Source organism: Podarcis raffonei, chromosome 13 (genome assembly GCF_027172205.1).
Source record: "Podarcis raffonei isolate rPodRaf1 chromosome 13, rPodRaf1.pri, whole genome shotgun sequence".
NCBI classification, from domain to species: Eukaryota; Metazoa; Chordata; class Lepidosauria; order Squamata; family Lacertidae; genus Podarcis; species Podarcis raffonei.
Window position 1 is genome coordinate 17,359,993 of NC_070614.1, and position 15,139 is coordinate 17,375,131.

At 47.9% G+C, this 15,139-nt stretch overlaps 1 protein-coding gene across 3 annotated transcripts in view; it reads right to left on the bottom strand.

Annotated features, from left to right (window-relative positions):
- Positions 1-11,686: 11,686 nt before the first annotated feature.
- The window catches only part of LRRC4B (leucine rich repeat containing 4B), a 143,015-nt gene continuing 139,562 nt past the window's right edge, over positions 11,687-15,139 (bottom strand). For all 3 annotated transcript variants that reach the window (XM_053361312.1, XM_053361314.1, XM_053361313.1), the window contains exon 2: positions 11,687-14,697. In XM_053361312.1, coding sequence (XP_053217287.1) covers positions 12,700-14,643 — 1,944 coding nt within the window. In that variant the 5' untranslated portion in view covers positions 14,644-14,697 and the 3' untranslated portion in view covers positions 11,687-12,699. The remainder of the gene's footprint in view (positions 14,698-15,139) is intronic.

The window sequence follows — 15,139 nt, forward strand, 5'->3', positions numbered from 1 at the left end:
CTCTGCACAGCCAGATCCTCCAACCACACTAAAGGGTGCAATAGCACTGTGTGGATGGGGTATGAACAATTCACCCAGGCATGTCATTGTAACCATTTTATCCCTCTCTGCTTTTTTTTCCAAGTCATGTTTTGGAAAATGTGTACTTAACCTTTGACAATTTCACCACTATTATTTGAGTGCTTCAAATAATGTTAAAAGGTAGAAGCAAAAGTAATAAGCCCTTCCAAATACCGTATTTTTCGCCTCATAGGACGCACTTTTTCCCCTCCAAAAATGAAGGGGAAATGTGTGTGCATCCTATGGAGCGAATGGAGGCTTCAGGAAGCTATCCGCAAGCCTGTGGAGCCCGGCAGGAACTTCCTCTGGGCTCCACAGGCTTGCGGACAGCTGCCTGCAGCCCGAAGCCTGGGGAGCGCTGCATTGCACACCCCCCGGGTTTCGGGCAGCTCTCTGCAAGCCTGCCGAGCCCAGCGGCAGTTCCCGCCGGGCTCCGCAAGCTTGCGAACAGCTGCCTGCAGCCCGAAGCCCGGGGAGCAGCAATGAAATGCAGCAATGAAATATGCAAGTCACAAAGGCACCATGTATTTTTTTTAATGTTTTTCTGTTGTGAAGTGCCCTGGGATCTCTGGGTCAAAAGTGGTATACAAATTTTATTATTATTATTATTATTATTATTATTATTATTATTATTAAGCACAAAAATGCTTTTCCAGTTAGGCGCTATATTTTAATTTAGAAAAATATCATTGGGGGAAAAACATTTTTAAAAATTCTTTAAAACATATCTAAAATTACACTCATAGGATATAGATATGAAGATGATGTCCCATGCATCACCACACATGTCGAGAGCATGCCTCTTTAAAAAGATGGAAGAAATAAAGCGGTCTATGCTTTTGGAGAGTGTCGTATTGTTCTGTTCCTTCCAGCCCCCGCTTGCAAGAGAGAGAAAGAGATTCTGCAATCTGAAAAGATGGAAGAACCATAAAGAACAAACAGGGGGCTTGTGATTTGAGGATGACATCCTGCTGATTGCCTATAAAAGGGGAGTGAACCTAGGACGGCAATTCCACAGTAAATAGCCAGTTAGGGCGTCTCGATGTCCTATTTCATCAAACAGCTCCTGCTATTTCCAGCACTGCCTGAGATGGTGACCTCTTTCCTTATTCATCTTTTAAAATTCCAGGGAACCGGATATTCAGCAAAATGGGCTCCAAGGTAGCTGCTGGAAGGTGCGAATCCTCCGTTTTATTATTATTTTATTTATTTATTTCCTCCCTTCCCTTACTTGGAGCAGCTGCCTTGCAGTCAAAAATGACACAAAACGAAGCCTCAAATCTTGCAACTGGTAAAGGATTGGACATGTTCGCATCCTCCTGTTTCTGTTTGCAGACACATTGCATGGGGAGAGAATGGCTGCCCACATGGTGTTACTCGTAATGGCAGGCAGCGCCTTTTTAATTTCCCATACAGCATCCCTGGGGGGGGGGGGAGAAATGGCAAAACATCGTTTCTCACATCCCTTCAATTCCGGTGAAGGATCCATGGCTTCCCTTTGTGGCAGCAAGTCAGGAGTTTGCCCATTTATTGAGCTAAAACGTCAAATAAAACGGCCATCGCCCTCCAATCCAATCACCATCACATCTCAAAGTAAGTCCTCCCTACCTCAATGGAAATTGTGTGCCCCCCATTTATATTGAATTGTATTAGAAGGGGCGACAATGATTGAAGAACAGGAGTAATTATTAAAGGAAGGGAAATAGATTTGGAGCCGGGTTCATCTCAATGGGAAATTAACCGGAGACAAATTAATGTAAGATCAACCAACTGATTTGGGGATAGGATGCAAATAAACTGGAAGCAAATATTTGGAATGATTTGGATGGGAAACGAACTGGCTAGCCTGGGAAATTTAAATTCTGGCAATTGTTTTTACATCTGCACCTGCATGCATAAATTAGCACATGCAAATTTGTCTCCTTCTCAGTGGTGCAGTCCTTCATCTTGGCAACACGCAGCCAGCCTTCATCTTCTAGTGCAGAAGCACCGCAAATTCTCCATGCATTCACAACCAGCAGGAGAAGAACAGTAGCCGGGCCGACTGAAAAGCAGGTAAAACTTTTGTTGCCATCTTCCTGCTTTTCTTTGGTACTGCTCTCCCCTGAAGGGAGAGGAGAGATGCTGGACCATTCCTGGAGGACAATGGACTCACCTATCTCTGATTTGTAACAGCTGGCCTTGAGACTTCTCAGTGGGGAGGTTAAATAGGGAAAATTATGAGTTCAGTGTGAACGATTTTTGGATTAGAGGGAGGTTGAGGTTCTGTCAATTTGCTAATTAATGGGTTAGAGCAGGGGTCAGCAAACTTTTTCAGCAGGGGGCCAGTCCACTGTCCCTCAGACCTTGTGGGGGGGGACTATATTTTTTGGAGGGAAATGAACGAATTCCTATGCCCCACAAATAACCCAGAGATGCATTTTGAATAAAAGCACACATTCTACTCATGTAAAAACACACTGATTCCTGGACTGTCCTTGGGCTGGATTTAGGAGGTGATTGGGCCGGATCCGGCCCCTGGGCCTTAGTTTGCCTACCCATGGGTTAGAGTATTGATTTGTTTATTATCTGAGAATTGTTAATATTGTTTACAGTGGTACCTCGGGTTAAGAACTTAATTTGTTCTGGAGGTCCGTTCTTAATCTGAAAGTGTTCTTAACCTGAGGTACCACTTTAGCTAATGGGGCCTCCCGCTGCCACCGTGCCGCTGGCGCACGATTTCTGTTCTCATCCTGTAGCAAAGTTCTTAACCCGAGGTACTATTTCTGGGTTAGCGGAGTCTGTAACCTGAAGCGCCTGTAACCTGAAGCATCTGTAACCTGAGGTACCACTATACGGCTGGCATGGAGTTTTTCGGTTTTTCCATGGATTTTATGTTGTACGGAATATTAATGTATTACTTATTACCTGGAAGACTGGCAAGAACCAATATTCACAGATTGGACTTCAGCAAACTCTGGAAGGTAAACTCGAACCAATGCCTTCAAGCTCAAAGAAAGGACATTCCGACAAAACACCAGGAAAAAGCTTTCTGACAGTAAGAGATGTTCAACAGTATCCCTCAGGAGGTTGTGGACTCTCCTGCCTTGGAGGTTTTTAAGCAGAGATTGGGTGGCCATCTGTCATAGATGCTTTAGCCGAGATTCCTACACTGCAGAGGGTTGGACTAGATGACCCTTGGGGTCCCTTCCGACTCTAAAAATTCTATGACACTTAACTAGATTGGTCTGTCATTGAGTGGGGAGGGAGGCGAGCTGAGATTTTGTCTTTATCTTTTTTTTCCTTTTTTGCAATTGCTATATATAGGAAATTAATAAAACTATACTATTACGTATCATATATTTTTCTTTGCTGTAAGTCGCTTGGAGACCTTTGGGTGGCAGGCGGCTAATAAATTTAAACAATAATAATCAAAAACGTCACCATTCCCAGAAGTCTGCCATGAAAGGCTGTAAGAACCCCACCCTAATGGTAAGTGCAACAGGTCAGTCAAAGGCTGTTTTAGGGGCAGGTGAATTTAGGGGCACATCAAATGATCTTTCGAACAAACCAAAAACAAAAATATGTGTCTCACACGCTGTGTACACTGCCCTTTCCCCCATTTACTCAGCATCCAGTGTGCTCCCACTGCTGAATTCAGAAACAGTTTGTGCACATTAACCAAAATTCCTAACTATCCTGGTGTTTCTGAGGAAATAAAGTGGTACCTCGGGTTAAGAACTAAATTCGTTCCGCAGGTCCGTTCTTAACCTGAAACTGTTCTCAACCTGAGGTACCATTTTAGCTAATGGGGTCTCCTGATGCCGCCGTGCCGCCGCGCCACAATTTCTGTTCTCATCCTGAAGCAAAGTTCTTAACCTGAGGTACTATTTCTGGGTTAGTGGAGTCTGTAACCTGAAGCATCTGTAACCTGAAGCGTCTGTAACCTGAGGTACCACTGTACGGCGTTTTGATGCATTCCCCCTGCAAACCAGTAATGTCTACACAACCTTACTGTGCTGGGGGGGGGGGGGAGAGAATCACTAAGCAGCATTGTGCATTGATGTTAATCTGCTAAATTCATGGTTGCTGTTTTCCTCCTCGCCTTGCAACAACCTCTGTTTTTCAGGCAGAGAGGTTGGCTGCTCAATAACTTGCCTTCCGAAAGAAGCAACGGTTGCTTCGGCTTTCCTGTCAACACAACCAGCAGAAGCCGGAGAGGGATCCACCCCAAATGCCTGCGCTCAAGGTCAGGCGACGAGCCACATGCCAATGAAGCAAATAAGAGTGGAAAGGTCTCTCTGTGCACGCCGACTTCTGGAACCAAGTAGGAAAACAGCACCGCTGCACGCACACACACACACACACACACACACACACACACACAAGAGCCTGCCAACCCCTGACAATACAGAAGAGGAGCATTTTCCTCTTAGTTCTCACAGCTATGCCTGGGCTTTACCGCTTCAGGCTGCAGGTTGCAGGAGGGGCTCACATTATTGAATACTTTCCCAGACCCTCCAAGTGTCCCTATTTTCCAGGGACAGTCACAGTTTCTGATTACATCCCAGAATTCCTTGCTTTTCCTGAAAGGTAAAGGTACCCCTGACCAATAGGTCCAGTTGCGGACGACTCTGGGGTTGCGGCGCTCATCTCGCTTTACTGGCCGAGGGAGCCAACGATTGTCTCCAGACAGTTTTTCCGGGTCATGTAGCCAGCACGACTAAGCCACTTTCTGGTGAACCAGAGCAGTGCACGGAAACGCCGTTTACCTTCCCGCCGGAGCGTTTACGTCCCTTTGCTTTTCCTTAGAATGACCCTATTTTCACTGGAGAAATGTTGGAGGTTATGGTGTTATGCGACCTCCGAGCCAAGAATTAACTATACAACCTTTAGAAGACATCTGAAGGCAGCCCTGGATAGGGAAGTTTTTTTAACGTTTAAAATTTAATTTAATATTATGTTTCTATATCTATTGGAAGCCACCCAGAGTGGCTGCGGCAACCCAGTCAGATGGGTGAGGTATTGTTGTTGTTGAATAGGACATCCCTATTTTCATCGGAGAAATGTTGGAGGGTATGTTTTTCCATAAACAGGATTATGTACAGAAAACATGGGGAAATGCTTCTAGCTTAGCTATTTCCTTGCTAAGCTGGTTTTCTTTGTGCAGGGTATGTTCCACTTGACGTGATCAGAAGAAATGCCTGTCATATAATCAGAGGAAATCCAGACAATATATTTTAAAATATTGGGGTATTATAAAGTATTCTTGGGGATTACAGGCCTAACAAAAAAGCGGTGATAAAATTGTTGGCACCCATCTGTCTTGAGAGACAACGGAAGGCACCTCCGAGGGGGGGAGCCAAACTCTTACATTAGCAGCATCAAATTGACCCCACCCCCCGGGTACAAGCCTGGACACTGTATATGGGGGTCCTGGGCTGCCGAGACAACAAGACCCTCCCCCTCTCGACCTCGCTGACGTGGTCCCAAGGAAAGCAGAGCAATATGTTTGGCACCAGCTTCGTGGCAGGAGTTGCCGGAAGGAGGCGTATATGGCACCATCCAACTGCCTTATGGACTCTAATCTGGATTTGTGTAGGGCAGGGGTCAGCAAACTTTTTCAGCAGGGGGCTGGGCCTCTGTCCCTCAGACCTTGTGAGGGGCTAGACTATATTTTGGAAAGAAAAAAAATGAACGAATTTCCATGCCCCACAAATAACCCAGAGATGCATTTTAAATAAAAGCACACATTCTACTCATGTAAAAACACGCTGATTCCCGGACCATCCACGGGCTGCATTTAGAAGGCGATTGGGCCAGATCCAGTCCCCAGGCCTTAGTTTGCCTACCCATAGTGTAGGGTTTACTCCTCAGTCTTTTCTTCTCCCAAAGATATCCCGCAAGGCAGCGGAGGTTTAGGATCTGAGTTTTCCTTCTCCCAGATGGGCTACTTTCCCAACCTGACGAGCCCAATACTATTAACTTTCAGCTATGTAAATACACAGGTCCAATGAGGACTGAGCATGTTTGGTAGCTATAGAACGCTGAGAGTTAGCTGGGAAAGGAAAACAGACAAGTGAGCGGGGGAATGGCTGGTTGGAACTCTAAACAAGAACTTTATCGATGTGGGGAGGATCTACTGCAACGTTTTGTTGCAGATTCCACTGATAACGTTTCTACTGTCAAATCTTTCTGGAATGTTGGTGGCACCCATAACGGAACACAGTGTGCCAAGTGAGGTCTTAAGCTCTGTGATTTCCCAGGGCTTGGAAACAGAGCTGCAGTTGATGCGACCTGAAATTCCACTGGCTCATAGGGTCACATTGTTAACTCATATTCAGTTCATGGCAACTTTTGGCTCCCATGTTGCCCCTAAGCAAGTTATTTCCCATCTTGTATTCATATCTGGCTCTCTGTCTTTTTCCCCCTTCTTTTTTTTTAAACTCATACAAAAGAGTCTACACATGAAGAACAATTGAAATAGCAACATACACATTTTGAATAGCCTTTTTCTGTTTGGCTAGTCTACTCCGCACATCCTGGATTGACCAACATCTATAGAAAGCAGATCAAAAAAAGCAGGCCCAAATTGTGCAAAAGGTATGCAATCGTTCCACCACCACTTGATCACTTGTGATCTCCAATGAGCACAGCCGGGATTTCCATTTGGGAGATGTGGTGAATCCCAAATGTGCTGAGAGCCAATGTGGTGTAGTGGTTAAGAGCGGTTGTCTCGTAATCTGGGGAACTTGGTTGGCGTCTCTGCTCCTCCACCTGCAGCTGCTGGGTGACCTTGGGCCAGTCACACTTCTCTGAAGTCTCTCAGCCTCACTCACCTCACAGAGTGTTTGTTGTGGGGGAGGAAGGGAAAGGAGAATGTTAGCCGCTTTGAGACTCCTGAAGGGGAGTGAAAGGCGGGGTATCAAATCCAAACTCTTCTGTGGTTCTTAGCACTGGAGGCTGTGGAAAGTAGACCGGTGCAAATGATATCATACACTGGTGTCACTTCAAGGCAAATCGCTCATCACATGGGAGATCCACGATCAAATTGCCCTACATCAGCCTTCTCCAACCTGGTTCCATCCAGATGTTGTTGGACTACAACTCCCATCAACCCCAGCCACCAAGGTTAATGGTTGGGGATGATGGGAATTTTCTAATGCTTAAGAGCAGCCACAACTGGGCTTGGAATGACTTAGAGCAACAGTGTTGTCAGAAGGATGTCTTACCTTATGTACCATTTTCCTGACTGGAATCACCCTCCCTATAACTCTATAGGAAAAGGGGGAACAAACAGAAATGGGGAGATTTTGACTGGGGGAAAGGGGGCTGATGGACCGGCCCCACTGCCTTCTGAACTCAGCTATACAGCTGTAAATATAACGTTTTAAGTGTGTTTTAAGTGCATTATATAAATGTGACACTAGATGGCCGTGGTGAGCTTATGACAAATTCAATATATTTTTAAACCTTTTTAAAAAAAGCATTTTCACAGCATTTTTTTATATTTGTCTAGATTCCACCTTGTACAGTGGTACCTCGGGTTAAGTACTTAATTCGTTCCGGAGGTCGATTCTTAACCTGAAACTGTTCTTAACCTGAAGCACCACTTTAGCTAATGGGGCCTCCTGCTGCCGCTGCACCGCCGCTGCACGATTTCTGTTCTCATCCTGAAGCAAAGTTCTTAACCTTGAGGTACTATTTCTGGGTTAGCAGAGTCTGTTACCTGAAGCATTTGTAACCTGAAGCGTATGTAACCCGAGGTAAAGGTAAAGGGGACCCCTGACCATTAGGTCCAGTCGTGGCCGACTCTGGGGTTGCGGCGCTCATCTCGCTTTATTGGCCAAGGGAGCTTCTGGGTACAGCTTCTGGGTCATGTGGCCAGCATGACTAGGACGCTTCTGGCAAACTAGAGCAGTGCACGGAAAAGCCATTTACCTTCCCGCCGGAGTGGTACCTATTTATTTACTTGCACTTTGACGTGCTTTCGAACTGCTAGGTGGGCAGGAGCAGGGACCGAGCAATGGGAGCTCACCCCGTCGCGGGGATTCGAACCACCGACCTTCTAATTGGCAAGTCCTAGGCTCTGTGGTTTAACCCACAGCGCCACCCATGTCCCTTGTAACCCAAGGTACCACTGTACTAATTTGGGGGCCTCTGTGGGCTGCAGCTGCTTTTAAGATTATTATTTCTATAAACGATACCAGGATGTCCAATCATGTATCTTAAGTGTCATATCTGTTTTGGCCCTTAAAATTTAGGTGCACCTTGTCACCCACAAAAACTGTATTCCCTGGAACCATCCCCTATCTCAGGGTTATGGAACCTGTGCTTCTTTTGATCATGCTGGCTGATGGGAGATGGGAGTCCTAGAACATTTGAAGGCCATAGGTTCCCCACCCTTGAAATACCCCCACCACAAATCTCTGGAGTGCGTTCTGGTACTTCAGTATCAGCAGGAACCATACAGAGCAGCTGAAAAATAAAAGCGACCCTGAAAAGGTGGTGGGGCTGGAAGAGGCGAATTCTTTTCCATCTAGTGGGTGTGCAAAACCATTTCCAGTGGAGATTTCTGCTTTCCTGCATTCAAGTCCGTGCAGGTCCAAATCCTCATTGCACATGTGTGTTTTGAAAGAAAAGCAGGTTGCAGGTGCATGCGCCCATAGGATCAAAGCTGCATCAAGTCCCCCTTTGGGGAACATACTTCAAAGCAATATAAATCCCACTGGGGAATAACGATGCATTTATGCCCTCAAATGTAATGCTGAGAGGCCATGGGAAATACTTTGCACCTTTCATTTTCCAGCTAATGCATTTCAGCTGATGTACCCACTTGCATTTTACTCCCAGCCTCCCCAATAAAGTCACTTATAATATTCATAGGAGAGTCTCAGTGGATCGCCCACTGAATAGGAAACAGCTTGGATCCACTAGTTATAATAGTCACGTCATCTTCTAGCCAATAGCTCAATTGGATATTCCAGGCGTTTTTTTGGTGAAAGGGACTAGTATGCTGGGAGCAGAATCTGAGAATGTCTGAAAGCTCTTTTCAAGTTACAGGTAGGTAGCCGTGTTGGTCTGCCATAGTCGAAACAAAACAAAAAAAATTCCTTCCAGTAGCACCTTAGAGACCAACTAAGTTTGTTATTGGTATGAGCTTTCGTGTACATGCACACTTCTTCAGTGAGCCAGTGTGATGTGTGAGCCAGTGTGGTGTAGTTAAGAGCGGTAGTCTCATAATCTTGTGAACCGGGTTCGCTTCCCCACTCCTCCACATGCAGCTGCTGGGTGACTTTGGGCCAGTCACACTTCTCTGAAGTCTCTCAGCCTCACTCACCTCACAGAGTGTTTGTTGTGGGGGAGGAAGGGAAAGGAGAATGTTAGCTGCTTTGAGACTCCTTAGGGTAGTGATAAAGTGGGATATCAAATCCAAACTCCTCCTCCTCCTCTTCTTCTTCTTCTTCTTCAGATAGTTATCTGATGAAGGGTGCATGCACACAAAAGCTCATACCAATAACAAACTTAGTTGGCCTCTAAGGTGCTACTGAAAGCTCTTTTCAAGAATCTCTCAGGTTGCAGGAAATTAAATCTCCATTTGTTTCCGACAAACCAAGGTCGTAAACTGCAGCATTTTCCTGTGTATGTGCTCAGCCTGATGCATTAGACCCATCCCTTCAAGAAATGCTTGTATCTCACATACAAAAGTGTGCACATGGTCAAATCATGGCGCACATCCTCCACACTCCTCAGCCCTCGCCGCTGGTGGGCAGTCCTGCGCTAGATCTCTGGGGGGGGGGGGGCTAGCCTGGCTTGGTTGGGGATAAGGCATTGGGTAGGGGGTTTTAAGCCTCTTTGTTCCCTTTGCATTTTCATGCAGCCCTACCCAATTTGCCCTTCCTGAACCAACAGATGAGCTGAAACACAGCTGCCCTTCAAAATATTGTGATGCATGCCAAAACGGGCACGATGAGAACTATACTTCTCCAGCCTGCCTTTCAAAAGCCTTTCCCGCCAGCTATTTTGCACTATTCTAAATCATTGTTATCATTCATTATTAAATCCAATTTTGTTTTTAAGTATATATAGAGGGAGGGGGCAGAATTGTGGGGTCGGAAAAACCTTTTGGCATCACTCGAAGGAACTTGCAGGAGCAGTTGTTTTGAGGCGGGTGGAGGTGTGTCTCGCTCCAGTGAAGTAACAACTGGGAACCCGCTTCCAGCTCCCGATTTTCCCTTTGACGTTCTGCCGTTACCCACCCCACACCCGACGTCATGTGTATATGATGTCAAGTATAGGGCATCTGGTCACGGCTTCCCCCAAGCAACCAAGATTGGCCCATGAGCTGGAAATTCCCCACTCCAGGTATAGATGAAACTGAATTAGATGAACTAATAGCTCTGACTCAGTCTAAGTCTGTGGACCTTGTACAGCAAAAAGTAAAGGACCCCTGGACAGTTAAGTCCAGTCAAAGGCGACTATGGGGTGTGGCGCTCATCTTGTTTTCAGGCCAAGGGAGCCGGCGTTTGTCCACAGACAGCTTTCCGGGTCATGTGGCCAGCAGGACTAAACCGCTTCTGACACAATGAAACACTATGATGGAAACCAGAGAGCACAGAAACGCTGTTTACCTTCCCGCCACAGCGGTACCTGTTTATCTACTTGCAATGGTGTCTGCTAGGTTGGCAGGAGCTGGGACAGAGCAACGGGAGCTCACCCCATTGCAGGGATTCGAACTGCCGACCTTCCGATTGACAAGCCCAAGAGGCTCAGTGATTTAGACCACAGCGCCACCTGCGTCTCTGTACATTTAGAAGTAGAGAACTTCCCCACTAGCTTTCACCTCCAGCACAAATCCATGGCAGGGCCACACAGAGAAACAAATAATTTAGCAGGAATGAGGAACTTGGGCCCTTCCCAATGTTGTCAGACTCCCGTCAGCCCCAGCTAGGATAGTCAATGGTCAGGGATGGGTGAAAGGATCCATCAGGTCTCTCAGTTTCTCAGCCACTCTTTACCTTCCCGCCGCAGCGGTACCTATTTATCTACTTGCACCGGTGTGCTTTTGAACTGCTAGGTTGGCGGGAGCTGGGACCAAGCAACGGGAGCTCACCCCATTGCGGGGATTCAAACTGCCGACCTTCCAATCGGCAAGCCCAAGAGGCTCAGTGGTTTAGACCACAGCACCACCCGCGTCCCCACAAATAATAACAGCACCATACTCATCAATGGTGCTATATAAATTAGCAAACAACAGAACCACATGCTAGGGTTTTTTTTTAAATAAAAATAAAAAATAGCAGGCTCCGTTCTTGGGATTCCATGTAAAAAAAGGAGATACACCAGCAGAGGCCACATTTCTCTCCCTATGGAGCAACGATATCAGTGCCAACTCCTAGACTGCCCTCCCTGTCCAAGGTATGAGGTCCAGCCATGTATACAGTGTATGGTATAGCCACAGGGGTGTTCTTTGCGAGATAATGCATGTTGCAGCCTGCGTGCACATACCTCGCTGACGTCATCGCCATGGCGATCCCTCAAGAAACCTGGCGCACGTGAGACTCGGTTGGCCCTGAGCCACAGCGGCCTCACGACGCAAGCGGCACACTCATTTGCCCCCATCCCAAAAGAAGCACCCTAGGGAGGGTTGGAAACATCTTTATGGATTTTATTAAAATAGGAAACTCAGACCAGACCCCAAAATGCCAAGGGAATCGACAGGCCTTGTTTTTTTGTGTGTGTGGCCGGAAGTGCAGCCCCCCACCAAACCCCTCATTCCCACCCCCAGATTATTACAAATTAAAAAATACCTCCACGCCCCTGTGTCTCTGGGGGGCACACCGGCCATGCCTGCCATCCCATAGTAATAATACTAGTCATAAAAAATTCCCCCCAAACCCTGTGCGCCTGGCATCCCCGCGTGCTCCAAAGGTGGGGGGGGGGACCCTGGCACCACCATGACCTTTCGTCTCTTTACTTAATTTATTTAGTTTGTATATCCCATTTGGATGAAAATAGAATTTTGACGGAAAGCGGATCAAAATAAGATTTCTTTCTTCTTTCTTATCATCATCTTCTTCTTCTTCCCTCTCCCGTTTCCCTTGGGTTTTATTTTCCTTTCCTAAAGTTTATTCCCATGACGTCAAAAAGGAAAACAAATCGGATAGCGATCTTTCCTTATTTTGTTGTTGTTTGTTTTCTTCCTTCCTCTTTTTTTTTAAAAAAAAATTATTAAAGTAATACAGCAGGTAGTTGGATACAGAAACAGCCCCATCTGTATAAAAAGAAAGAAAAAGAAGAAGTCTCCAATGCAGAGGGAGATCGGTAGAAAAAAGAAGAAAAGTGAGGTGGGGGGTGGAGAAAGGAAAGGGGGGGAAATGGTCAGGCCGAGGGCGAGCGTAGTACCTTGTTCTGCAAAAGGAAAATAAGAGAACTGAAAAGGCTAAAGTGGTGAGAATCAAAGGTGTCCACTCGGGTGAGGGCTCAGCATCCAAGATCTGCCACGGGGGTGGAAAGATCTGCTGATGTTTGTTTGTTTGTTTGTTTGTGGTGGGGAGGGCATGGAGGAGCCGTTCCTCAACTCCCCCCCCACCGCATGTACGAATCCACTTGCACCCTCCCACCACACAAGAATTCCCCGCTGCCTGGGTCTGTTGGCTGTCATATCTGTGTCTCTTGGACATTCTCTTTCGAGCTGCTCTTGAACAAGAGAGGTTCGTGGATGGAATTGAGCATGGGGTTCTTGGAGCCGCAGGTGAGGGGTCCGCCGCCGCTGTTGTTGTTGTAGTGGGCCTTGAAAGCGGCGTAGTGGTTGAGGTGGTCGTGCTCGATGGCGGGCAGAGCCAGGTGGCTGTCGCCGGGCGCCCCGGCCGAGGCGGGCAGCTCGTCCTCGACGTTGATGATCTCGATGGTGCGCGTGGGGCCATGGTGCTTGTGAAGCTGGTGCTGCTTGCGGAGCTTGTAGAAGACGATGAGCATCACGGCAGCCATGAAGGTGATGGCCACGAAGCAGCCGATGATGATCTTGGTGGTCTTCATGACGTCGTCTAGGTCCTTCATGCCGCTCTCGGTGACGTCGGTGATGGGGATGGTGAATGGCTTCTCCGTGCTGCGGGTGCTGCGAGGGGTCAGCGAGGTGGTGGAATAAGTCATGCCCCAGCCCTGAGATGGCGTTGGCCCAGGTTCCTTCTTCGTGGGAACAGATTCTTCTTGGCCCGAGTCCATGGTCTCCACGGTCACCGTTGTGAAGTAGGTGTAACCTGTGGTGGCTGGGTCCACCGCTGAGACGTTGAGTGTGGCCGAAGCCGTGGTGTTGCCCGCCGAATTAGTCACCATGCAGGTGTACTGCCCTGTATCCTGGACGGTCACATTGGTGAAGTTGAGCGTGCCATCATGGAGGACTGAGATGCGCACCCGGTAGGAACCATGCGTCATCAGCGTGCCGTTGGGCGTCAGCCAGTTGACCGACGTCATGGAGGTCCCCGTCCGGCATTTCAGCTCAGCTGCCATCCCCTCAGTCACATTAAGGTCAGTGGGAGGCTCCACTATAACTGGGGCGTAGCAGGTGAAATGGCTTTGATCCAGCTCTCCGATGTAGCGCCCTTTGAGGTTGGGTGGGGCGTGGCACCGGGCGCAGCAGGTGGTGTTGTTGGGCACCGTCTCCTTGAGCCACCAGCTGAGCCACAACACGTCGCAGTTGCAGTGCCAAGGGTTGTGGTTGAGGTGGACGCGCTCCAGGCGGTGCAAGGGGGTGAAGAGATCGTGCGGCAACGACATCAAGTTATTGTGGGAGAGGTTGAGCTCCTCCAAGGACTTGAGGTCATCGAAGGCGTTGCGTTCGATGGTAGCTACCTGGGCGTGCATCAACCACAATTTGCGGAGGCTGGTCAGCCCCTGGAAGGAGCCTGGCCGGATCATGTCCAAGCGATTCCCAGAGAGTTCCAGTTCCTCCAGCCGCACTAAGGCTGTCAAGTTAGGGATGTCCTTGAGATTGCACATGCCCAGGTTCAGGTAGCGCAGGTTGACCAAGCCTTCGAAAGCTGCCTCTGAGATGTACTCCAGCTTCTTGAGCTCTCCGAGGTCCAGTCGGCGCAAGGAAGGGACTCGGTTGAAGGCATAGGAAGGGATGCTTTCGATGGGGTTGTTCCTCAGCCACAGCTCCCGCAACTTGGAGAGGTACTCAAAGGCTTGTGTGGGGACAGTGGTCAGCCGGTTGTCAAAAAGCTCCAGCGTGTTGAGGTTGGGCAAGCCATTGAAGGCTCCCACCTCAATCTTGCGGATGAGGTTCTTGCTGAGCTGCAAAATCTCGAGGTGACGGAGGTGCTTGAAAGTGTCCGTCTTTATGACCTGGATGTTGTTCTCCTGCAGGTTGAGGTACCGCGTGTTGATGGAGATGCTCTCGGGCACCTCCACCAGCTCCCGGCGCGTACAGATGACCCGGCTGGCCTGGTTGCTGCAAGAACAAGCGGCCGGGCAGGAGGTGGGGGAGGCTCCGCCCCAAACGAGCGATGGCAGCCAGAGGAAGAAGAGGACCAGGTGCTTCCAAACCATCCTAGAGACTCCAGGCACCAGCGAAGGCTTCCGAGTGCAGCGGCGGGTGGCCATGTCCAATGTTCATGCTTCAGTGAAGAGCAGGGTGGGTGCTCAGGTCTTTAGAAACTGGAGGTGAGAAACAAGAGAAAGAGAAATCAGCCAGGAATCTGATTACTGGGGTTTTGGGAGCACGATAGCAATCAGAAGAAACACTAATACTGGCCCCAGTAAAATGCATTTGCTGTTGGTTTAAGATAGGCGTAGGGAAGTTCTCCTTTGCACAATGTATTGTGGACACATGTAAATCACTAGCACAAGGACTGGTGACGGCTGCATACTTGTCATCATCATCATCATCATCAATTAATTATACCCCACCCATCTGGCTGGGTTTCCCCAGCCACTCTGGGCAGCTCCCAACATAATAATAATAATAATAATAATAATAATAATAATAATGGGATAGAACATCAAACATTAAAAACTTCCCTAAACAGGGCTGCCTTCAGATGTCTTCTAAAAGACAGAGAGTTGTTTATTTCCTTGACATCTGATAGGAGGGAGTTCA